Source organism: Montipora capricornis, chromosome 12 (assembly GCF_036669925.1).
Source record: "Montipora capricornis isolate CH-2021 chromosome 12, ASM3666992v2, whole genome shotgun sequence".
NCBI lineage: Eukaryota > Metazoa > Cnidaria > Anthozoa > Scleractinia > Acroporidae > Montipora > Montipora capricornis.
In genome coordinates this window covers 11,523,257-11,548,001 of record NC_090894.1, presented here as the reverse complement: position 1 = coordinate 11,548,001, position 24,745 = coordinate 11,523,257, and the positions used below count along the sequence as shown (strand labels likewise).

The window sequence follows — 24,745 nt, the reverse complement described above, 5'->3', positions numbered from 1 at the left end:
ATCCCAACTGGCGGGAGGCAAACCAGTTGGCTATTTTACAACTGCGCCAGGAAATTGAACCAAGTACTACCGAAAACAAATTCAGTGAGTGGTCAGAACGCGGTTTTCAACCCAGGATCTCTGGATCTCAAGGCACGGGCCCTAACCACTCGGCCACACTGCCTCCTCTTATGACAGACAAAAGCATTTAGCCCACTTGTTCAAATTGAAAAGTCCATTAACACTAATCCGCGATTGCGTACCAAACGAGGTATGAATTTTTCTCCGTCAAACAAGCCTTAACTATGTAATTTTAGGCTAAAGAAAAGCAAAAGTATAAGTCAATCTTTGAAACCGTAATAATCTACGATTAGCTTAATCGGGCTTTTAATTAAGGAACTGTGTTACAAAGGTCGTCGGTTCGAATCCTCCCCAGGAAAGTCCCGAAAACGTTCGGGCCCGAAAAGAGGGCCTATGTTGCTACCACGGATATCACTCGCACAAGACCGATGATCATGTGATAGCTATCGTTTTATTGTCACAACAGTAGCCTAAAAAAACTATACACACCTGTCACGAATGAACTTGTTTTAATCAAAAGAGACTAAAATTGGACGATATGAAGCATTGTGTCTGTGCTTTGTCAGTCTCCCTATCATGGAACCAAGGAAATAATTTTCCAGTTGTAATCTTCATTTTTTCCTTGGAAGCGAATTCGATACTCCTTGAAAATGTTATATCACAGGCGCCCCAAGCTCAGTGTGAGGGAAAGCCAACAAAAATATAAGGATTTGCATGGGAATCCCGATAAAAGACCTGAGAAGATAATTTTACGAAAAAACTCTCAATAAAAATTAATTTAACATAATTTATATAGCGCTGACTCCACTAATTGACCAAAGCGCTTTACAATTCATAATAATTATTAAGCCTAACCTTATTGCCATTGTGGATCGCTTCCTTCCTGTGTGGTTTTTTTCCAGATTCGACGCGAATTGAGTCGTCAACGGTTATAATAAAATACCAAGGCTGAACACTCTGAATTCTCAGGAGCCCACCAAATGGCAGACAACCCTGAGGATGCGAGAGCGCGTGACGTCACGTTATTTTGAGACAGTTGTAACGGCCGATTCAACTGATCGAGGAAAATGTTCCATAAAAACTTCAAATCGCGATGTTTCTTTTCGAAAATTCATTTTATGGACAGCCAGATAAACAAAGTTCACCCACCCACTATTTCTGCGTTGTCCTGAGTGATTTGATGGGTTTTTGGGACGCTTCGATTTCCTCTTGAGATCTCACGCGTCGTCACATACAATACAAATAGACGAGGCGTGCAACTTCCAAGACCGCTCACGGCCGAGTGCCTCCAGAATTTAGCTGAATTTCTCCCACTTCCAAAGGTTGCTCGCCTCCCAGCCTTGGGCAAATAAAAAGACAATAAGTTTGCTAACATCGTGCCAAAAATCATTGCATTTACACGGCTCTGCAACCTCAAGATCCTGCTCGATTTTCAAGCTTCGCTCACGTTTTTGTTATCGCCAGATGTTGAGGACAGAAGTCATACATCATTGGAATTTGATCAAATCAAATTAACCAATCAAAACGCGCAGATTTTCCCCAAGAAGGACAAAATTATAAATCTGCGCTTTTTGATTGGTTATTTTGATTTGATCCCAAACGAAGCGATACGACGATGGAAAAGATCCTCGTGAACTTTGAACAGCAAACGGCTACCGTTGAGTTCGGTTTGGTAACGTCGTCAGCAACCACAAACAAAGACAAACAAAGTCTTGTTACCAAGCCTCGAACAAAGGCTTTCCCTCACACTGAGCTTGGGGTGCCTGTGGTTATATGCATCGATAATGTGTACATCATCTGCAAGACCCTGCAAGACTTGACATCGCTAATTAAACTCATTAAAACTAATCCTGAAGGAAAACAAAACAAAGTGTTTTATTAATCAATATCTGCTAATCTGATGCAGATCTCAAAGTTCTTGTTCGATTTTCTTCGTTAAAATAACAATCAGTGGACACTCATTGCTGGCACTAGCTACGTTTTATACAAAAATTAATTACCTCTATCAGTGTTGTGACAGATTTACAAACTCTAGATTGTGTTTAAAATAGGCTTTTACATGGGTATATAGCGGTATACCAGGAAGCGCGAGGGAACTTATGCAGGGGTATTTCTTCATAATACTGGATACGCTATATTAAGAGACACATGAACTACATAACTAGTCTGCTTAAACAGTGTCCCAATGGCCCGCGGGCTCAACAAATGTCACACGATTCGAAAGTGTTTTTGTGTTATTTCTCTCAGACAACATGTGACCCAATTTAAGAATTTGCCGTTAAAACTGAGAAGTTCACTCTGCGTTTCGATTGATACCTGATCGTTGTCTTTTTTTGTGTGACCATCTTCGGTTATCTATTTGAATTTCATTTAATTAAATCAGATTTTACAATACATTTCATTCATGAAAGAGTCTAATGATACTGAGTTCCCTTGAAAACAGGATTCAATGTTTGCTGAGGCCGCTGACCAGGAGCCTCACTCTACACTCTATCCCTGGGCCAAACTTTGCGTGTATCTATCTAATTTTAGAACTAACCCTTCTGTAGGAGACTCACATTTACATCATTTTACAGCAATTTGCATACATTGTTTTTGCTATTTTTGTCTTCGTTTAATAATAACTTCATTCTGATTGGCCATTCTAAACAGTGCGCGCAGATCCCAAGGACTCGTGTGGTCCAGAAAAATAAAGATACGCGCAAAAGGTGACTAGTAGGGGAGGTTATGGGAGAGGAAAGCTCCTACTCATGGGCTTAACAAGCCACGATGAACACTCTAATAGATTATAAAACTATAATAATTAATTACATTCTTATTTAAATAAAAGCTGGATAGCCAGTCAGTTTTTTTAATTGGGTATAAACCATCGCGAAAACATTTTTAACGTGCAAATTTATATAGATAAAACCGATAATTTTAAGTGCCCCTGTGATCAAAAATTCACCTCCTCAGTTTTTTCTCCAGATTTTGAAAGTTTGTTTGCTTAACACCTGCCTGGCTAAATTTTGCGCTTTGACTTTTATCCAAAGGCCGTTTACTTTGAGTGTAAGTTTCAGATTTCATGGTCCGCCATTCTTCACGTCCAAAAGTGACCGATTGGACCTCAGAGGGTTGGATCCAGGGAAACGTGACGTCAAAGGCTCACTAGCTTAAAATTTCAGCGTGTGAATGCAGCTTAATTATATATGCAAAACACGATTTTAAAAAACTCCCGTGTTGTATATTAATTCTGCGGCGTACGCACGCATTGCATCAAGTTAAACTAGTGAGCCTTTGACGTCATTTCCTCGATCCAGCTCTGTCAAGATCTTAAAGTTCGTAATGGCGGACCATTAAATTGGAAAATTCCAGTTAAAATAAACAGGAGTCTTCTTAAAATGAAAGCTAAAAACTTTGTTCGCTTAGGGTTTAGTTGACATAGTTTCGAAATCCAAAGAAAAATAACAGTTAATTTTTTGATCAAAGGGGCACTTTAAATATAGTGAAGAGATGATACTGTTTTTTTCCGATGGTGACTTGGGGATACTCGGAAAAATGCGAGTGCTCCGAGTATCCTCGGGTCACCATCGGAAAACTATAATCTCTTCATTTCATCCACCGGGGTTAATAATCATACACAAGTTCCATCTCAGCCATTTGAAATATGTTATGAAAGAATGATAATAAATATAATCACTTTATTCAAGTCTCAAGGTTATTTATCCGAGTGCTCTACTAATTTGGGAGACTACAAATGAACTGAAATCAAAACAAATCAAATCAAAGGTTGGTTTTCAAGGAGAGGGGAAAACCGGAGTCAGACCCGGAGAAAAACCTCTCGGAGCAAGGGGAAAACCGGAGTACCCGGAGAAAAACCCCTCGGAGCAGAGTAAAGAACCATCAAACTCAATCCACATATGACGTCGAATTCGGTGAAAGGCAAATGCTCTCACCACTGCGCCAGCGCTGCTTCCCCTTGTAACGTAGAATTTACTTCTATAATATAACGTACGATTTACTACTATAAAACGTGACTAAATTCTTACGAAAGACAGACAAAGAACACGGCTTAACCTCCATACAATGAGTGGTAGGTTATTTACCAGATTTTCGTTCACTAGAGTGAGGTTGCAATTTAATGAAAAGTTATGGTCCGTTAATAACACAGCCATACAGCTCAACTCTCATGGATATGCTGATATGCCACGACATTACATAAAATCGAACATATCTGCTCGTAATTCTTGGCACCAACTTGTGCGAGACAATTCTTCTTGTGTCTGAATTTCCCTTAAAAACCTGAAAAATAATATTTAGCTATGTCAATTATGTCCCAGTAGTGCTGCCCTGCTACTTTCCTTTATAAAATAACTAGGATAGTACGCGTACTCTCATTGGTTGTCAGACGCCCGTTTTGATTGGCTGATAAGAAATATGAGCGTGTATCAAGAAAATCTGTTTCAATCTAGAAGAAAAAAACCCAGCATTTTCCTTCATTTGTCGACTTATCTTTGAGAAATAATATATAAAAGCAATACAGGACTTTTTTCCGTGTTTCCAAAGCCTCATCTAAACACTCGGGGCAGTTGGGAGAATTCTCGACAGTTATGCAAACTCTCGACTGCGTCTTGGGTATGCTTAACTGTCTCGAATTCTCCCAACTTCCCCTCGTGTTTAGATGAGGCTATGGAAACACGGAAAACGTCCTCTATTGCTTAAATATGTCTGTCTTCCGGTAGATTCTGACGTCACAGCGAACCACTATATATGCGTGGTCGAGCTGTAAAGATGAAACAACAAGTTTTATTGGGGGCTTGCTTTGTCATTCACTCATTCTTTCCAATTCGCGAAAAAAAAGTTAAGGAATAGTATAAACGTCTTGTGATCACTTAACCTTCTAAACAAAGTGAGAGTATTTTTTTGTCATCCACAGTTAAATAGTTGACGATAAACAATGGATTGAAATTTGAAAACGCTTTGGACGTCTTTTTGACATGCGCCGGTTAAGAAATTGCCACCCATGCACAGGCAATGCGAAAAGAATACGGCTAAGAAAGTTGGCCAAGCCGGCAAATACCAAAGTGGGAATCACTGTTCTGCCAAAGGTGATATGGTTATATCCTTACCAGTTTCCCCCACCATCCCCTTTTCCGCTCCTTTACTACAGAGGCTTACGTGCGGGATGTTAGTAATGTTGTAAGTGTGAGCTACTCATGTACAGTTCTTAGTTTTTCGTTTGACCCTTTTACGACCTAAAAACAGCGAAACCGCCATCGTAGTGGTCCCTTTTTTATCTCAGTACTGTATTTTAAACTTTCTTTCCTCTACCAATGTTTTCCTGAATAAGTTACTTATTTCTATACTAATGGTCTTGAGGACAGTCTTTTTCAAACGACATTTACCTTTACAGAACCGTCGCTTCGATACGCATTCCAGTTTGCTCCGTCCAAGCTCAACAGAATTTTGTAAGAAGATACCCACTGAGCATGACTAGGCCTCCCCTGTGTGGCTATTTTCGTCAATACTGTCTCCTTGCCAAGGTCAATTTGCAACCACTGTCCAACGGCACTTGTTCCTGCTGTCCAAGAGCCAGTACTTTGACTTTTTGCCGCATTGTTGAGCCTGGCTTGCCAGGGCTCATGTCTACTTCCATATGTTGAAGAAGCCGTCACCGCTGAGTTCGGTATGGCCCTACTTTCCATTCCAAGTGGATGACTGCGGCATTCTGTGGTTAGAGTGATAACAAATTTTAAGGTCTTCACGGTTGAACCTTGAGCTGGAAAACCGCGTGTATCAGCATGATCAATTACGTGAAAGCAATCGCTAGCTGGAACTCGAACTCACATCCTGTGAGAAGACCCTTTCCTTAATCAACAACTTCAACCCGTTTATTCAAGCCTACCTCCGTAATTTGCACGATTTATACATTTTTGTGTTGTATTTGTACTCATTAACATTTGTCAGATATCTATATTCAGATTTGCCTCTCATGTAACACTTGCACTGAGGAAGGCTGGAGTTTCTGCCGAAACATGTTGCTCCGCAACATTGAAAATCGTTGTTTTGTATTTAAAAGTTAACTTGTCTCTCCTGTTCTCTAGACCTCTTGGTAAAATACAAAGAATAATAAAGCGACAACTTCTTTATGACAATTGTCTTTCAGGCTTCCCGTATGGTTGTTTCAGTTCAGTTGGTGTACGAATATTCACTGGAATCAGTGTATTTTACTCAGGCTTCATAGAATCGATTCTCTTAAGATTACAACTCCGATAGCCTAAACCTTCCCGAAGATTACATCAGATTCTGAACACTCCACAGAAATATTAAGATGCCGACAAGCATCAAATTCCCCGAGCGCACTTGCGAACCTAACAATTACGTCATCACGTACACATGGATTAGCCTCTCAAATTGTTAATCCACTTCAGCTCATTACGCGGTCTGTCGGTTCATGTCCATCAAGTCAGTCGTTTAACATATTAGGCGGTGAACGAGCCTCAAAATAAGCGAGGAAAATTAATTGTGCTGAACGTGAGGCACCCATTTTATTTCATATTTTTGTGGTACTTTACATAACAACGACATGAAATGAGGCTTTGACGACAACTTGAGCATAACAAATGAACCTTCCACACTTTATTGTTAATCTGAAATCCGGCGTTCGTATCAATTTACTTTTAGGATAATTCGCCCACATTGTACCACGTTATTCACGAAAGACGTACCATAGTGCAAAGTTATATTTGAAGGTGACATTTTTCAACATTGCCGTCCTATTTATCTTAAAGTCCACATTACTTCATTTTTGGGCATGACATACCTTCGCAAATCAGGAACGGTGTGCATATCAAATCCATGCCACAATCGAGCTGAGTTTTGCAAGGTATAGATCGCAGAGTGTTTATCATGTAGTTTGTATAAAGCTCACGTGTCATGTCTTCTGGGTGAGACGCATGCGTCTTGTCATTCAGTTCACAGCTTTTGTCCACGCGATAAAAGTTGCTGCTTTTACATCCGGGATATGCCATGCAACGCACGATACAATCTTCTATTTTGTCTGCGTTCTCTGTCTTGATGGTGTGGTTTCGAAGAACTTGTCCCTGCACGAAGTAAGTTGCTGTGCAAGAACTCGCAAATTCTGACCTCAACACCAAGTAAATGAGTAGAGATATCACGGCAAAATTCATTCCTGTGTCGACAAAGAACAATTTTAAAAGTCTCATAATTGTAGAGTATTTTTATTACAAGGCGCTAGTAAATTTTGATTTAGATTCATAAAGGTTAGGTCAAAGTCCGGCGTTTGAGCGGAGAACGGCATTTGAATATGAAACTTAGCGTTATGGAAGTCATTTCGCGATTATTCTGAGTGGTCAAGTAAAATATGTAACAACTAATTTGGATTGATAATGGTGTGTTTGAAGAAGAGAAAAATGAAAATTTATAGTAGGGTTCCCACGTTCTTCATATAAATTCTAAAGGCGTTAGTTTTTAAAGAACATCTGGTGCTTCGCCGATGGCTGTTTGAAACACGAGAATTTGGCAGGATAACCCGAATTGTACAAAGTAAAATGCGGACTTTTCAACTGTTGGTCATTCCTTCGTCTGGAGCAGATATTACAAAGAGGTAACCCTCGAATCGTGAGCTTTGTGAAATTTAGTCATTTTTAATACGTGGCTGCCAGCACGAAATTTCGTGACAACGTTATTCTACGTTTTACGTGAATGGCACGCGGTGCAGCTGCTGTTCTGTCTACATTTCTTTCATTACTGGGCCAGTTTTGACTACAACAAGGGGCCGAGGAGATAAACTAAGAATAAAGCCAGGATCCGAGCCAGGATTCGAGCCAGTATCCGAGCTAGGATCCGAGCCAGGATTCGAGACCTAACCGAGACCTAACCTAACCTAACCGAGACCTACCCTAACCCTAACTAGACCTAACTAGACTAGAACAAACCTAAATAGACCTAACCTAACCGATTCGAGACCTAACCTAACCGAAAGATTCGAGAATAAATAGCGGAGAAAGCTCATCTTAGCTCGAATCCTGGCTGGAATCCTGGCTCGGATCCTAGCTCGAATCCTGGCTCGAAGTTTAGGTATCCTCGGGGCCGAGATATCTCATGGAGTGCCTTAGGGACTTTCAGATCTGCGACGGCCAAGTCAACGAAAACGCCACCTCAAAAAATATCTTTGCACAGTTATTTGTTATAATTTCATCTCTTTCATGTCGCACAATGTGGGCGAAAATAGATTAGTACGAGCGATTTCAGAGCAAAAATAAAGAATGAAAGATTCACATATGAACGCTCGCGTTGTCGTCAAAACCTCAAATTTGGTGATTTTACGTCGTTGTTGTGCAGAGCACCGCACGAATATCTGCTAAAATGCGTGCCGCACGTGCAGCACGATTATTTTTCCTCTTTTAACCAATGATATTGTAGTTGTTTCGTGGTGTTCTCGTTGACGACCGCGTCGTAGATCTTAAAGTCCCCAATTTTTGTAGCCCGAAGACGCGCTCAACTTTTCAATGTTTCACATATGTTAACACTTGAACTTTACACAGTAGCGATATACTGTCTGCCTAATGGGAGGTGTAAAATTTTTTCCTCTCATGGCAGAGATTTATTAGGTATGGGACCCATTTGCAACATGTACTTCAATTGAAATAGATTCATTAATGAATTTGGTACAACATTTTCAGAATATATGTGCACAAACATCTGTTACTTATGAGATTAAAATGTGTTAACATTATTAAAATGTAAAGCAACAGTGGAAGCATTGTTCATTCATCATATGTTCGAAACCAAAATTTTAGACCCTAGGATCACTTAAAATGATGTTTATCTTCACGGTTCTTGCAAAGAATGTTCTGCTGTGTCATTTTATTCTATTTGTTTTTCCTCCTCAAAAGTCTTGTAACTATTGCACCTCTGAGAACAGTTGATAGTATCATTGAGAATGGAAGACCAATTTATCAGAAATGTTACTCCAGCAAAATATGTTTTTATTTCTGATTTTCTAAAGAAATTAGACGTAGGCCGCTGCATGGCCATGTAAAAGTTATTCATAGAGCAAGATGTCAGAAAAATTTATCTTGTAAGTGGTTCCCAGTAAACAACAGCTTAAAACTGCCATTTTGGATAATAAGGAAAGCAGCACAGGCTTTTTGATGTGAATTTCTAGCTACTGCATAACTTGTGTTTTCCAGTGATATGCAAGGCAAAAGATGAGTTACCACGTTTTTGTATACAATGGTTCTGAACCAAAAAATGTAACAAAAGTATTTTCAAATGTAGATTCTTTTGCTCTATTATTCAAAGTAAATTTAATTGTTTTGAAACAAACTATGAGGTTGCATTTCTTAGATGTTTATGTGAATTATCAAATATAGAAAGGAAACAAATAATAAAAAAGCATAAATCTACTTCGGAAATTGCAGCAAAGTGGAAGAAAGAGGAGAGAAATTTACAGCCCAATGGACCCAGAAAAAATAAGAACTTCCGTGAAATTGGTTTGAAAAGTACAGGTCTATGGACCCTTCGATAAAAACAGACTCTTTTAAATAAAGATGAAAAGTATAGGTCAATGAACTCACATGATAAAGAGCCACTTCTCTCAAATAGATTCTTGTAACACCTATATACCTCTTTTTGTGGTGTACAATAAATTTATTATTATTATCATCATAATCATCATCATCATCATTATTATTATTATTATTATTATTATTATTATTATTAAACTGTAAACAAAAGTACAAATAACCTGGCAGCGCATGAGTATAGGCTACTTAGAGCCTCTTGTTTGATATGATTTCATTTGTGCACGACCCCACAAGCTATCCAGCGTTAAACATAACATAACGCCGTTGTTATGCAAAGTACCGGAAAATATGTGCTAAAAGGCTTGTTGCACTTGCAGCAAGATTATTCTTCCACCTTTAACCAATCATATAATTGTTCTATGGCGTCATCGTTGCTGTAGCTGTTGTCTTTTCTTAAACTGCTAATAATATAATTGTAAGTTAGAATACTGATCAAAGTCCAAGTTTCGAAGGTTATATGGTCTTGAATCGTTTCTGGTAAAGATGGTCTCAAGATTACTTAGGAACCAGTTAACCTTCTTTCATTTCGTGTATTGAATTAATTAAAATTGAGGACCTCCGGTGGGGGGAAGGGGGTGTTTTTTCCTTTAAAGATTTGCTTAAGTTCCCTTGTTCCCGAAAGTACTTCCAAAATTGTTTTCAGCTTTTTGATCCCTTAAATGGCTTATGATTTCATTTGTGCACGAGCCCACAAGCTATCCAGCTTTAAACATAACATAACGCCGTTGTTATGCAAAGTACCGGAAAATATGTGCTAAAATGCTTTCTGCACCTGCAGCAAGATTATTTGTCCACCTTTAACCAATCATATAACTGTTCTATGGCGTTATCGTTGTCGTAGCTGTCGTCTTCTCTTAAACTCCTAATTGTAAGTTAGAATACTGATCAAAGTCCAAGTTTCGAAGGTTATATGGTCTTGAATCGTTTCTGGTAAAGATGGTCTCAAGATTACTTAGGAACCGGTTAACCTTCTTTCATTTAGTGTACTGAATTAATTAAAATTGAGGACCTCTGAGTCCGGGGGGGGTGGGTGTTTGTTCCTTTAAAGATTTGCTTGTGTTTCCTTGTTCCCGAAAGTACTTCCAAAATTGTTTTCAGCTTTTTGATCCCTTAAATGGCTTAAGTTCCCTTGTTTCCTAAGATATGTCTTTGTTCCCCTGTTCCTTAGTTTATAAAATTTTAGCTACGTTCTCTTGTTCCCCCTGGGAGAACCCCAAAATTAATCTCGAACCCAAATCTAACTCTGTCACTGGAAATGTGAGATCTGGTAAAGTTCAACAGTACACCATTTTTCATTGGCTACTAAAAAAAAGGTTGCGACAATGCAATCTACGCTCCGATTGGCTTGTTTCGCGGGGCACTTAGTGAAGGTTTGGTTCTCGCAAGTTCATGTGCTGTTTTGAATAAATGCCAGTTGTGCGGAGAAGAGTTTTGTTTTTTCCGACGCCGGAAAAGATTTACAGTTGAGGAAAATCATTTTACAAATTTGCGACGTTCGTGTAATGGGTACCGACGAAAGCCCCACATCCCCGGCCACTCGAATAAAGTTCTGCGTAGCTTGCTACGAGGTACGCAGAAGCTAATAAATTCAAGTTGAAGAATCTAATTTATTCGAAACAGTATTTTTCGTTCTTAAAGCGTGACTCGCGAATTAAGTAGTGATCAATTGTGGATTTTACGGTAAGATTAAGTACATTTCTCACGAGATCGTGTCAAGAAAATAGCGCTCGTTGCAGTGATAATTAGGTCTAACATTTTCGCTTCAATTTACAGTTTGGTTAACTACACGTTTCACGAGATTGTGTGAAGAAAATAGCACTCGCTTACTGATTAAGCCTAAGCGTTCTTTTAGGGTTAGGCCTAAACCCTCTTTAACATTTTAGCTTTCAATTTACGGTTTGGCTAACTACACTTTGCACGAGATCGTGTGAAGAAAATAACACTCGTTTATTGATTAAGCCTAAGCGCTCGTTTCAGTGATTCTGCAGTTGCTCCGACAATTAAACAATTTCGACCGTTCAAAAACAATCGCCTGAAGCCCTTCTTTCTGTTTCGGCTTAAGTTTAAGGTTTCCTTGTCCTCTACCCAAAAGAATCTCTTCAAGAATACTCTCGAATCCATGTTTATTCCGCAAAATCATCCAAAATCACACAGAGAGTACGAACATGCGCAGTGATAGAAAAGCCCGTATTTCGGGCCTCGCTGCCACTGAGCATGCTCGAAATCGAACTTTACCAGATCTTCCTTCAGTATGACCGTGGGAGATCTGGGTACGAGATTACCCCAAAATTGCACTTCTTCAGAAGGTGCTACTTGAGGGAATTCTCCGCGCTTAAAATATGTTCATCGAAAGCTCTTTCTATAATCGATTAAACTTCCTCTATTGAAGGTGAGCTTGTGGATAAATTCAAACGTAGTTTTTAGGATGCGAGCTTTGTTGGTCAGTAATAAATACAAGACATCGCCACCGTGAGCGGTGTCAAATAGGGCGCAAAAAACTGTCCTTTAGAATTCGTAAAGAACAAACATGCCTTTAATTTGTGCTTGATAATCTAAAATCTATGAACTCAGTTTAGTGTTCCAGAAAACTGAAACAGAAATATCATTTGCTTGATTCTTGAAATTATATTCATGGAGAAATTCTACTACCCTAAATGTTCAGGCAGATCCCCTCTGACAAAATTACATGAATGTTATAGTTGTGTCCGTATAAATTTCACTTGTTTGCATTGCTTTATGATGGTTCAATGACCGGACTCCGAAAAGTTGCAAAATGAAGAGTTTTAACGTTAAATTTCGTGTATTAACCGATAATTACTTGGTGCCCAAATTGAAAAACTCAGCCAATTGATTCACAACCTAATGATCTTTGAGTATAGTCCGGCTAGTTCAACAAACTTCTGTTGTGGTGAGACGGCCACTGAAAAATTAATAACTCATCACATTTTCGCATTACAGGATGAAAACTCGGGGAAAACTGTGAATGGGTTTAAGTGGATTGTTACTCAGTTGATTAATTACTCCGCGATGATGAAAATACACTACTGATGAAACGGCTCTTTCTGAAAATGTGACGAACCCTATCTTTTATGGTGCATGCCGTAAAAACACATTATGAACTAGGAAGCACTTATAAAAAAATACAAACTCTAAGTGTACTCTCGATTTACAGGTTGGTATAAGGAAATCTTAAAAGGAATCAACAAACAGCTTACTTTGTTATAATCAGCAACAGAGAGGCCTGGTAGAGAAGTTTTTACACAAAACTGATCTGAAGATTTGTCGAACCGCTCAAATGGCAACAACTGTATGCCAACGTTTTTCCAGATGTTTTTTGCCTATTCGCAGTTTTAAGAAAACAGTATAAAAATGTTGATTTATTTTCAGTCAATTATTAATGAGAGGAAGTAAGAAAGCCTGTTTAAAGAGGTTCTCTTTCACAGCAACTGATGAGACGGAGTCCAAAGAGAATGGCACTTTAATATTTCATTTTAAAAGTGTCAAACCAGTGTCATTAGATTTGAAGCCGGATGTTGTTAGAGAAAACGTTTTGGGGGAACAGAAATCAACTCTAACACTCTTGGTTGACTCTTCTTTATTCCCCGAATGTGCCTCTGTAACAACAGCAATCGCTAACAACTAACAACTTACTCCCAAGTACTATTAAAGCATTTTTATACCTATCTGTCAAGCTAGTGCCCATCATTTGTCATGAAACATGTGCCGACATTAGCATATTCTTTCTTTAAGTACGATCTTCAGTGAAACCTCTATTAGCCGGCCCAGTGGCCGCTTAATACAGTTTCGTCAGAAATTAGCATAATCCTCAGTAGAAACGTCACCTTATTCTAAAACAAACACCTTTAGAGGCTTGTGACAACTTTTACATAAAAGACAGCTCTAATACCGAACAAAAATACAGTACTGTTAGAAAAAACAAATTCTCCTGAAAATGTTGAGATAAGGTTCTCCCAACTTAATATGAACAATCTAAGCTATGGCGTAAACTGAGTTGATTTTTACAGACTTAACTGATTAGAATGTAATGTGAAGTGCTAGGTATCCTCCCCAGATGAACCATGTGAGCGTTAGCCCTACTGATGGAAATGGGCCGACACAAGGACAGGGAAAACTCTGACCAGGGTGGGAATTGAACCCACGACCTTCGGGTTAGATCACCGCTGCTCTACCGACTGAGCTACAAGGTCAGACGGGAGCAGGTTGTGGGAACTGACGATGTTAAAGTCACGGCAATGAACATGTAGAAGTACAAGGAGGGATTACGTGGGTTCAATTCCCACCCTGGTCAGACTTTTTCTTTGTCCTTGTGTGGGCCCATTTCCATCAGTAGGGCTAACGCTCACATGGTTCATCTGGGGTATATACTTAGCACTTCACCGTCACACTCCAATCAGATAAGTCTCTTCAAATGTAAGTGCTACACGGCCAACGTTTGAAAAAACGTAATCCCTTCTTGAGTTGATTTTTAACCTGAAGAGGAGGTAATGTCTGTACCTAAAACGTTGCATTACGGGTTCATGATTAATTTATAAATAATATGCAAGGAAGTCTGCTGCTGAAAGGCCAAACTAAGTGTAATAAAGGTGAAAACATTAGGAAAACTCTCATCGGGACGGGCAAAAGGTGGCCGCGGGCGCTTAATAGAGGTGACCGCCTAATAGAAGTTTGATTTACAATATTATTCTGCAATTATTTCGGGACTTTGATTACTGGCCGTTTAATAGAGGGTGGCCGCTTAATAGGTGGCTGCTTAATGGAGGTTCCATTGCATTTCACTTGGGTTGTACATTGATCTCATTGAGGTTTGTGCAGTACAACAAACCATCAGAAATCTTAAAACTGTAAGGAGCACGTTACAACAGTTTAAAAGGCAACCTAACTCAGACTGGCTCTTCAAAGACCTAAAAAAAGGTGTGACGGGCATCGAGCCCCACCCAATCCATAAATAATCGAGACCACGTTTCACTGGAGTGCTCTTGCAAGATACGGTAATAAAAACGGAACAATAATTAGGGCGCGTTCCTTTGGTACGATTCCGAAATAGGAATACACGGAATAGACGGTATTCATGTTCTTTTGGGTCCTACTCCGTTTTCGGAATATTCTGCTCCCGATTATGGATAGCAGAATGAACGGAATGACCGGAATATGGTTCATTTAGCGCTGGCCCGGGGCACTTGTTGGCGGACACTGCACAGGGTTAAGAACGTCGGTTGGTTTTTGAGGAGAGAGGAAAACCTGAGTACCCGGAGAAAAACCGCACGAAGCAGAATAGAAAACCCACATGTGACGCTGGGAGTCGCACCCGGGCCACCATGGTGGGAGGAAGGGGGGGGGGGGCAAGAGTCATAATAAATGTACCACATGGGCTCCTGTGGGGGGCAAGTGCTCTTGCAAGTGCGCTCACTTGTCTGCCATCCCTGCCACGGGTTTTGGTTGAAACAGTTTATCCCAATAGGAAATAATAATAATAATAATAATAATAAGACACAAACAGCAGTGATAAACATATTGAACTTTTTCATTTTGATAATGACTTGACGTTTCGTATGTGCTCTATACTACGTATGTGTACTACGAAGTACTACGTAGTACTATGTGTACTACGAAGTACTACGTACTACGAAGTACTACGTACTTCGTATGTGCTAAATACTACGACCAAATCGATGGTGTTGCCATGGGTTCACCATTGGGCCCTGTCTTAGCCAACATTTTTATGTGTGCTTTTGAAGAAAAGTGGTTGCTGAACGCCAAAGTTAATCCTTTATTTTGGAATCGTTACGTTGATGACACATTCACCATGTTCCACAACAAAGACAGTGCAAATGACTTTTTGCACTATTTGAACGGCTGTCATCGCAATATTAAATTCACCATTGAATTTGAACATAACAATGCAATTCCGTTTTTGGACATTCTTGTCACACGTAATCAAAACAACGCTTTCACGACATCCATCTACCGAAAGAAAACTTTCACAGGTCTCTACACGAAATGGGATTCCTTCACTCCACGAAAATACAAAATAAACCTCATCCGCTCCCTCACTTATCGCTACTACCGTCTTTGTTCATCTGGTTCCTTGCTACAATCTGCCCTCATTGATCTTCGAAAACTCCTTCTTCAGAACGGCTACCCACAAGGCATAATCAACTATCATATCAACGATGTTTTGAACAAAAACAGACAACATCAGCATAGCGATCCAGTGTCTACAGTTCCTAAGAAAGATATTGTTATCCTACTTCCCTACTTAGGTTTGCAAAGCAACCAAGTCGCTAAACGCCTGAAATCTTGTGTGTACAAATTCTACTCTTGTGTTAACCTTAAGATTGTTTTTGAGAGCACTCGATGTATAAAATCTTTCTTTCCTTACAAGGACCGTATTAATCGTTCACAACAATCCAGAGTTATTTACAGAGCAAATTGTTGGGATTGTAATGATTTTTACATCGGTAAAACTAAACGGCGGCTTCACGATAGAAAAACCGAACATTTTAAGGCCCTAGCTAAAAATGACAATACTTCAGCCATTGCTGACCACGTCAAGGCCACTGGACATAACATCAAGTGGGATCATTTTGATATTTTAGCGAAGGGCAAAACTGACTATCATTGTAAAATAAAAGAGACCTTCTTTATTCAAGAACTTGAGCCAGCTTTCAACGTCAACGTCGGAAGTGAAAAGCTGATGCTTTATTAATCTTTTCTGTTTTTATTATTATTATAATTATTATTATTATATATTTTACTGTTAAGTATTTGCTTAATCTAGGTTCCAGTCCCCTCATCCGATTTGTTATATATAAATAGCTGTTTTAAATTTCAACGGTTACTTTTGAAAATGTATGTAGAGCACATACGAAACGTCAAGTCATTATCAAAATGAAAAAGTTCAATATGTTTATCACTGCTGTTTGTGTCTTATTTTTGATCAAACTACGATGGCCCAAGAACAAAAGTATTTACAATAATAATAATAATAATAATAATAATAATAATAATAATAATAATAATAATAATAATAATAATGCAACTTTGTTTACCCTCGGATTTCAGAGCAGCTAGTAGCTAATATCTCTGAGCATTGACTAGACACAATTGTTAAGAATCCCAACTGGCGGGAGGCAAACCAGTTGGCTATTTTACAACTGCGCCAGGAAATTGAGCCAAGTACTACCGGAAACAAATTCAGTGAGTGGTCAGAACGCGGTTTTCAACCCAGGATCTCTGGATCTCAAGGCACGGGCCCTAACCACTCGGCCACTCGGTCACACTGCCTCCTCTTATGACAGACAAAAGCATTTAGCCCACTTGTTCAAATTGAAAAGTCCATTAACACTAATCCGCGATTGCGTACCAAACGAGGTATGAATTTTTCTCCGTCAAAAAACCCTTAACTATGTAATTTTAGGCTAAAGAAAAACAAAAGTATAAGTCAATCTTTGAAACCGTAATAATCTACGATTAGCTTAATCGGGCTTTTAATTAAGCAACTGTGTTACGGAGGTCGTCGGTTCGAATCCTTCCCAGGAAAGTCCCAAAAACTTTCGGGCCCGAAACGCGGGCCTATGTTGCTACCACGGATATCACTCGCACAAGACCAATGATCATGTGATAGCTATCGTTTTAGTGTCACAACAGTAGCCTAAAAAAACTATACACACTTGTCACGAATGAACTTGTTTTAATCAATTCAAAAAGAGACTAAAATTGGACGATATGAAGCATTGTGTCTGTGCTTTGTCAGTCTCCCTATCATGGAACCAAGCAAATAATTTTCCAGTTGTAATCTTCATTTTTTCCTTGGAAGCGAATTCGATACTCCTTGAAAATGTTATATCACAGGCGCCCCAAGCTCAGTGTGAGGTAAAGCCAACAAAAATATAAGGATTTGCATGGGAATCCCGATAAAAGACCTGAGAAGATAATTTTACGAAAAAACTCTCAATAAAAAGCCTAACCTTATTGCCATTGTGGATCGCTTCCTTCCTGTGTGGTTTTTTTCCAGATTCGACGCGAATTGAGTCGTCAACGGTTATAATAAAATACCAAGGCTGAACACTCTGAATTCTCAGGAGCCCACCAAATGGCAGACAACCCTGAGGATGCGAGAGCGCGTGACGTCACGTTATTTTGAGACAGTTGTAACGGCCGATTCAACTGATCGAGGAAAATGTTCCATAAAAACTTCAAATCGCGATGTTTCTTTTCGAAAATTCATTTTATGGACAGCCACATAAACAAAGTTCACCCACCCACTATTATCTGCGTTGTCCTGAGTGATTTGATGGGTATTTGGGACGCTTCGATTTCCTCTTCAGATCCCACGCGTCGTCACATACAATCACCTCTATCAGTGTTGTGACAGATTTACAAACTCTAGATTGTGTTTAAAATAGGCTTTTACATGGGTATATAGCGGTATACCAGGATGCGCGAGGGAACTTATGCAGGGGTATTTCTTCATAATACTGGATACGCTATATTAAGAGACACATGAACTACATAGTCTGCTTAGACAGTGTCCCAATGGTCCGCGGGCTCAACAAATGTCACACGATTCGAAAGTGTTATTGTGTTATTGCTCTCAGACAACATGTGACCCAAATTAAGAATTTGCCGTTAAAACTGAGAAGTTCAATCTGCGTTTCGATTCATACCTGATCGCTGTCTTTTTTTGTGTGACCATCTTCGGTTATCTATTTGAATTTCATTTCATTTAATCAGATTTTACAATACATTTCATTCATGAAAGAGTCTAATGATTTTGAGTTCCCTTGAAAACAGGATTCAATGTTTGCTGAGGCCGCTGACCAGGAGCCTCACTCTGCACTCTATCCCTGGGCCAAACTTTGCGTGTATCTGTCTAATTTTAGAACTAACCCTTCTGTAGGAGACTCACATTTACATCATTTTACAGCAATTTGCATACAATGTTTCTGCTATTTTTGTCTTCGTTTAATAATAACTTCATTCTGATTGGCCATTCTAAACAGTGCGCGCAGATCCCAAGGACTCGTGTGGTCCAGAAAAAGAAAGATACGCGCAAAAGGTGACTAGTAGGGGAGGTTATGGGAGAGGAAAGCTCCTACTCATGGGCTTAACAAGCCACGATGAACACTCTAATAGATTATAAAACTATAATAATTAATTACATTCTTATTTAAATAAAAGCTGGATAGCCAGTCAGTTTTTTGAAGTGGGTATACACCATCGCGAAAACATTTTTAACGTGCAAATTTATATAGATAAAACCGATAATTTTAAGTGCCCCTGTGATCAAAAATTCACCTCCTCAGTTTTTTTCTCCAGATTTTGAAAGTTTGTTTGCTTAACACCTGCCTGGCTAAATTTTGCACTTTGACTTTTATCCAAAGGCCGTTTACTTTGAGTGTAAGTTTCAGATTTCATGGTCCGCCATTACGCACATTCAAAAGTGACCGATTGGACCTCAGAGGGTTGGATCCAGGGAAAAGTGACGTCAAAGGTTCACTAGCTTAAAATTTCAGCGTGTGAATGCAGCTTAATTATATATGCAAAACGCGATTTTAAAAGTCTGAAAGCCCAAAACTACCGTGTTGTATATTAATTCTTCAAGTTAAACTAGTAAGCCTTTGACGTCATTTCCTCGATCCAGCTCTGTCAAGATCTTAAAGTTCGTAATGGCGGGCCATTAAATTGGAAAATTCCAGTTAAAATAAACAGGAGTCTTCTTGAAATGAAAGCTAAAAACTTTGTTCGCTTATAGGGTTTAGTTGACATAGTTTCGAAATCCAAAGAAAAATAAGAACTGATTTTTTGATCACAGGGTCACTTTAAATATATTGAAGAGAAGATACTGTTTTTTTCCGATGGTGACTTGGGGATACTCGGAAAAATGCGAGTGCTCCGAGTATCCTCGGGTCATCATCGGAAAACTATAATCTCTTCATTTCATCCACCGGGGTTAATAATCATACACAAGTTCCATCTCAGCCATTTGAAAAATGTTATGAAAGAATGATAATAAATATAATCACTTTATTTAAGTCTCAAGGTTATTTAGCCGAGTGCTCTACTAATTTGGGAGACTACAAATAAACTGAAATCAAATGAAATCAAAGGTTGGTTTTCAAGGAGAGGGGAAAACCGGAGTCAGACCCGGAGAAAAACCTCTCGGAACAAGAACCATCAAACTCAATCCACATATGACGTCAAATCCGGTGAAAGGCAAATGCTCTCACCACTGCGCCAGCGCTGCTTCCCCTTTTAACGTACGTAGAATTTACTTCTATAATATAACGTACGATTTACTACTATAAAACTTGATTAAATCCTTACGAAAGACAGACAAAGAACACGGCTTAACCTCCATACAATGAGTACTAGGTTATTTACAGATTTTCGTTCACTAGAGTGAGGTTACAATTTAATGAAAAGTTATGGTCCGTTAATAACACAGCCATACAGCTCAACTCTCATGGATATGTGGTTATGCCACGACATTACATAAAAGCGAACATATCTGATCGTAATTCTTGGCACCAACTTGTGCGAGACAATTGTTCCAATGTCTGAATTTCCCCTAAAAACCTGAAAAATAATATTTAGCTATGTCAATTATGTCCCAGTAGTGGCCTGCTACTTTATTTTATAAAATAATTAGGATAGTACGCGCACTCTCATTTGTTGTCAGACGCCCGTTTTGATTGGCTGATAGGAAATATGAGCGTGTATCAAGAAAATCTGTTTCAATCTAGAAGAAAAAAACCCAGCATTTTCCTTCATTTGTCGACTTATCTTTGAGAAATAATATATAAAAGCAATACAGTACTTTTTTCCGTGTTTCCATAGCCTCATCTAAACACTCGGGGCAGTTGGGAGAATTCTCGACAGTTATGCAAACCCTCGACTACGTCTTGGACCCTCGACTGCGTCTTGGGTATGCATAACTGTCTCGAATTCTCCCAACTTCACCTCGTGTTTAGATGACGCTATGCAAACACGGAAAAAGTCCTCTATTGCTTAAATATGTCTGTCTTTTGGTAGATTCTGACGTCACAGCGAACCATTATATATGCGTGGTCGAGCTGTAAAGATGAAACAACAAGTTTTATCGGGGGGCTTGCTTTGCCATTCACTAATTCTTTCCAATTCGCGAAAAAAAAATTAAGGAATAGTATAAACGTCTTGTGATCACTTAACCTTATAAACAAAGTGAGAGTATTTTTCGTCATCCACAGTTAAATAGTTAACGATAAACAATGGATTGAAATTTGAAAACACTTTGGACGTCTTTTTCTCATGCGGTTAAGAAATTGCCACCCATGCACAGGCAACGCGAAAAGCATACGGCTGAGAAATTTGGCCAAGCCGGCAAATACGAACAAGGTGGGAATCACTGTTCTGCCAAAGGTGATATGGTTATATCCTTACCAGTTTCCCCCTCCACCCCCTTTTCCGCTCCTTCACTACAGAGGCGTAAGTGCGAGTTGTTAAGAATGTTGTAAGTGAGAGCTACTCATGTACAGCTCTTAGTTTTTCGTTTAACCCTTTTACGACCTGAAAACAGCGAAATCGCCATCATAGTGGTCCCTTTTTTTCTACTCTATTTTAAACTTTCTTTTCTTTATTTTCCTGAATAAGTTATTTATTTCTCTACTAATGGTCTTGAGGACAGTCTTTTTCAAACGACATTTACCTTTTCAGAACCATCGCTTCGATACGCATTCCAGTTTGCTTCGTCCAAGCTCAACAGAATTTTGTAAGAAGAAACCCACTGAAGAGCATAATCACTAGGCCTCCCCTGTGTTGCTATTTTTGTCACTACTGTCTCCTTGCCAAGGTCAATTTGCAACCACTGTCCAACGGCATTTGTTCTTGCTGACCAAGAGCCAGTACTTTGACTTTTTGCCGCATTGTTGAGCCTGGCTTGCCAGGGTTCATGTTCACTTCCCCATGTTGAAGAAGCCGTCACCGCTGAGTTAGGTATGGCCCTACTTTCCATTCCAAGCGGATGACTGCGGCATTCTGTGGTTAGAGTGATAAAAAATTTTAACGACTTCACGGTAACCTTGAGCTGGAAAGCCGCGTGTGTCAGCATGATCAATTACGTGAAAGCAATCGCCAGCTGGAACTCGAACTCACATCCTGTGAGAAAACCCTTTCCTTAATCAATAACTTGAGCCTGTTTATTCAAGCCTATCTCAGTAATTTGCACGCTTTATACATTTTTATGTTGTATTTGTACTCATTAAGATTTGTCAGATATTTATATTCAGATTTACCTCTCATGTAACACGTGCACTGAGGAAGGCTGGAGTTTCTCCCGAAACATGTTGCTCCGCAACATTGAAAATCTTTGTTTCGTATTTAAAAGTTAACCTGTCTCTCCTGTTCTCTAGACCTCTTGGTAAAATACAAAACATAATAATGCGGCAACTTTCTTATGACAATGGTCTTTTAGGCTTCCTGTATAGTTGTTTCAGTTCAGTTGGTGAACAAGAATATTTAATGAAATGTATTTTACTCAGGCTTCATAGACTTGATTCTCTTAAGATTACAACTCCGATAGGCTTAACCTTCCCGAAGATTACATCGGATTCCGAGCACTCCACGCAAATGTTAAGATGCCTACAAGTACACCTCACAAATTTCCCAAGCGTACTTAACAATTACGTCATCACGTACACATGGATTAGGCTCTCAAATTGTTACTGTAATCCACTTCAGCTCATTACGCAGTCTGTCGGTTAATGTCCATCAAGTCAGTCGTTTAACAGCCTCAAAATAACAATATCGTTGGTTGAGCGAGGCAAATTCATTGTGCTGCACGTGAGGCACCCATTTTATTTCATATTTTTGTGGTACTTTAGATAACAACGACATGAAATGAGGCTTCGACGACAACTTGAGCATAACAAATGAACCTTCCGCACACTATTCTTACTCTGAAATCCGGCGCTCGTATCAATTTACTTTTAGGATAATTCGCTCACATTGAATCACGTGACGTGATTCGCGAAAGACTTACCATAGTGCAAAGTTATATTTGAAGGCGACATTTCGTCGACGTTGCCGTCCTATATTTCTTAAAGTCCATATTACTTCATTTTTGGGCATGACATACCTTCGCAAATCAGAGACGGTGTGCATATCAAATCCATACCACAATCGAGCTGAGTTTTGCAAGGTATAGGTCGGAAAGTGTTCACCATATATATGGTATATGGATTGCTGCTCATGTCTTCTGGGTGAGATGCATGCGTCTTGTCACTCAGTTCACAGCGTTTGCTTATACGATAAAAGTTACTACTCGTACATCCGGGATATGCCATGCAACGCAAGATACAATCTTCTATTTTGTCTGCGGTCTCTGCCTTGATGGTGTGGTTTCGAAGAACTTGTCCCCGCACGGAGTAAGTTGCTGTGCAAGAACTCGCAAAGTCTGACCTCAACACCAAGTGAATGAGTAGAGATATCACGGCAAAATTCATTCCTGTGTCGACAAGAACAATTTTAAAAGTCTTACAATTGTAGAGTATTTTTATTACAGGGCGCTAGTAAATGTTGATTCAGATTCATAAAGCTTCGGTCAAAGTCCGGCACAAGGCGTTTGAGCAGAGAACGGCATTTGAATATAAAACATAACGTTATGGAAGTCATTTCGCGTTTATTCTGAGTCGTCAAGTAAAATATGTAACAACTAATTAGGATTGATAATGGTATGTTTGAAGAAGAAAAAATTGAAAATTTATAGTAGGGTTCCCACGTTCTTCTTATAAATTCTAACGGTGTTAGTTTTTAAAGAACATCTGGTGCTTCTCCGATGGCTGCTCGAAACGGATTTGAAACATGAGAATTTGGCAGTATAACCCGAATTGTACAAAGTAAATTGCGGAATTTTCAAGTGTTACGGTCGTTCCTTCATCCGGAGCAGATATTAGGGAGCTTACGAAACGACGACGCCGACAGCAACGACGACGCTACAAAACAATAGGTTTAGTGAGCAAAAACAATGGCTCTGCACGTGCGTTTTACATTTTGGTACATTTCTTTGCCGTCATCTCCTAAATGACGACGTGAAATGACCAAATTCAAGGTTCTGTGGAGGACGTTAGCACATGACGATGAATTTTCAGTTCTCTCCCTCCGCTTCCAACCTTCACACACCAGTTTAATTCCTCGACAGTTACTACACATTTTTAACGCTAAACGACATGAAATAGTTTCGTAGTGATATGAATAACGCGAACTCCTATTTTTAAATGAAGTCCTCGTAGCCGTCGTCGTCCTCGTTTCGTAAGCTCCCTATTACAAGGGAGTAACGCCCGAATCGTTAGCTTTGTAAAATTTAGTCATTTTTAATACGTGGTTCCTTTTTGTGATACCGTCAAAAATTAGACCGTATCGAGATGTAAAAATGGACCTTTGTTTTCACAAGGCTTGAAGAGCGAAACACATATCGAATTACCGTATTTGTTTGTCGAGTGTTTAAAACGGAGAACGCTATGCCTTCAATGAATGAGTTGCCAGTAATCGGATCCCTGTTTATGCGCAAGGGGTTCTGGGATTGCAAAGGGGCAAACATTGCAAACCGCTGTAAGAAAATGTATGGCGGAAACTTATTTCGACGTCCAAAAAATGATTTTGGAGAGAGATCAACGCTTTTTTCGACACAGATTTATCAGAAATCGATTTGGATAATGTTGATACGTGACAAATGTAAGTTTTTGTTTGAATAACCGTGAAATATGAAATAAAATTTGCTCGGGTTAGCTTGCTCGCGTGAGGATCCGTAAGGTTTATTGCTGTTTATTGTGAAATTAACATCTCGTCATGGTCTCGAAATATTACAAAATTAGGTACAAATCTGGAGGAAATAACACAATAAATCCCTTTTAGTTGTATTTTCGTGTGTCTAGGCTGTTTTCTTATTAGTTACGTCTTGCGTAAACGAATTATGGCTTCTGGAAATATACCTCCTCAAAGGAGAGAAATTATTGTCAGAGGAGGTGGTAGCCTGCGAACAGGCTCCCAGCGAGGGAGAAAACAAATCGGCAAGCGAAGCGTGAATCCACGCATCACCA

At 39.3% G+C, this 24,745-nt stretch overlaps 2 protein-coding genes across 5 annotated transcripts in view; both read right to left on the bottom strand.

Annotated features, from left to right (window-relative positions):
• The window catches only part of LOC138026484 (lactadherin-like), a 67,611-nt gene extending 54,654 nt beyond the window's left edge, over positions 1-12,957 (bottom strand). Inside the window, exon 1 of the mRNA XM_068873857.1 lies at positions 12,866-12,957. The gene's annotated coding sequence lies outside the window, so the exon portion shown is untranslated. The remainder of the gene's footprint in view (positions 1-12,865) is intronic.
• LOC138026485 (lactadherin-like) overlaps positions 3,484-24,745 on the bottom strand; it is a 60,726-nt gene continuing 39,464 nt past the window's right edge. For 2 of the 4 annotated variants that reach the window (XM_068873860.1, XM_068873859.1), the window contains exons 2-4: positions 22,786-23,154; positions 21,358-21,686; positions 19,678-20,249 (exon numbers count right to left, since the gene is read on the bottom strand). In XM_068873860.1, the coding sequence (XP_068729961.1) occupies positions 20,097-20,249; positions 21,358-21,686; positions 22,786-23,152 (849 nt within the window). In that variant the 5' untranslated portion in view covers positions 23,153-23,154 and the 3' untranslated portion in view covers positions 19,678-20,096. Of the gene's footprint in view, positions 4,342-5,444; positions 5,768-6,862; positions 7,232-19,677; positions 20,250-21,357; positions 21,687-22,785; positions 23,155-24,745 lie in introns of those variants that run through there. The other 2 variants (XM_068873862.1, XM_068873861.1) reach the window with 2 other exon arrangements.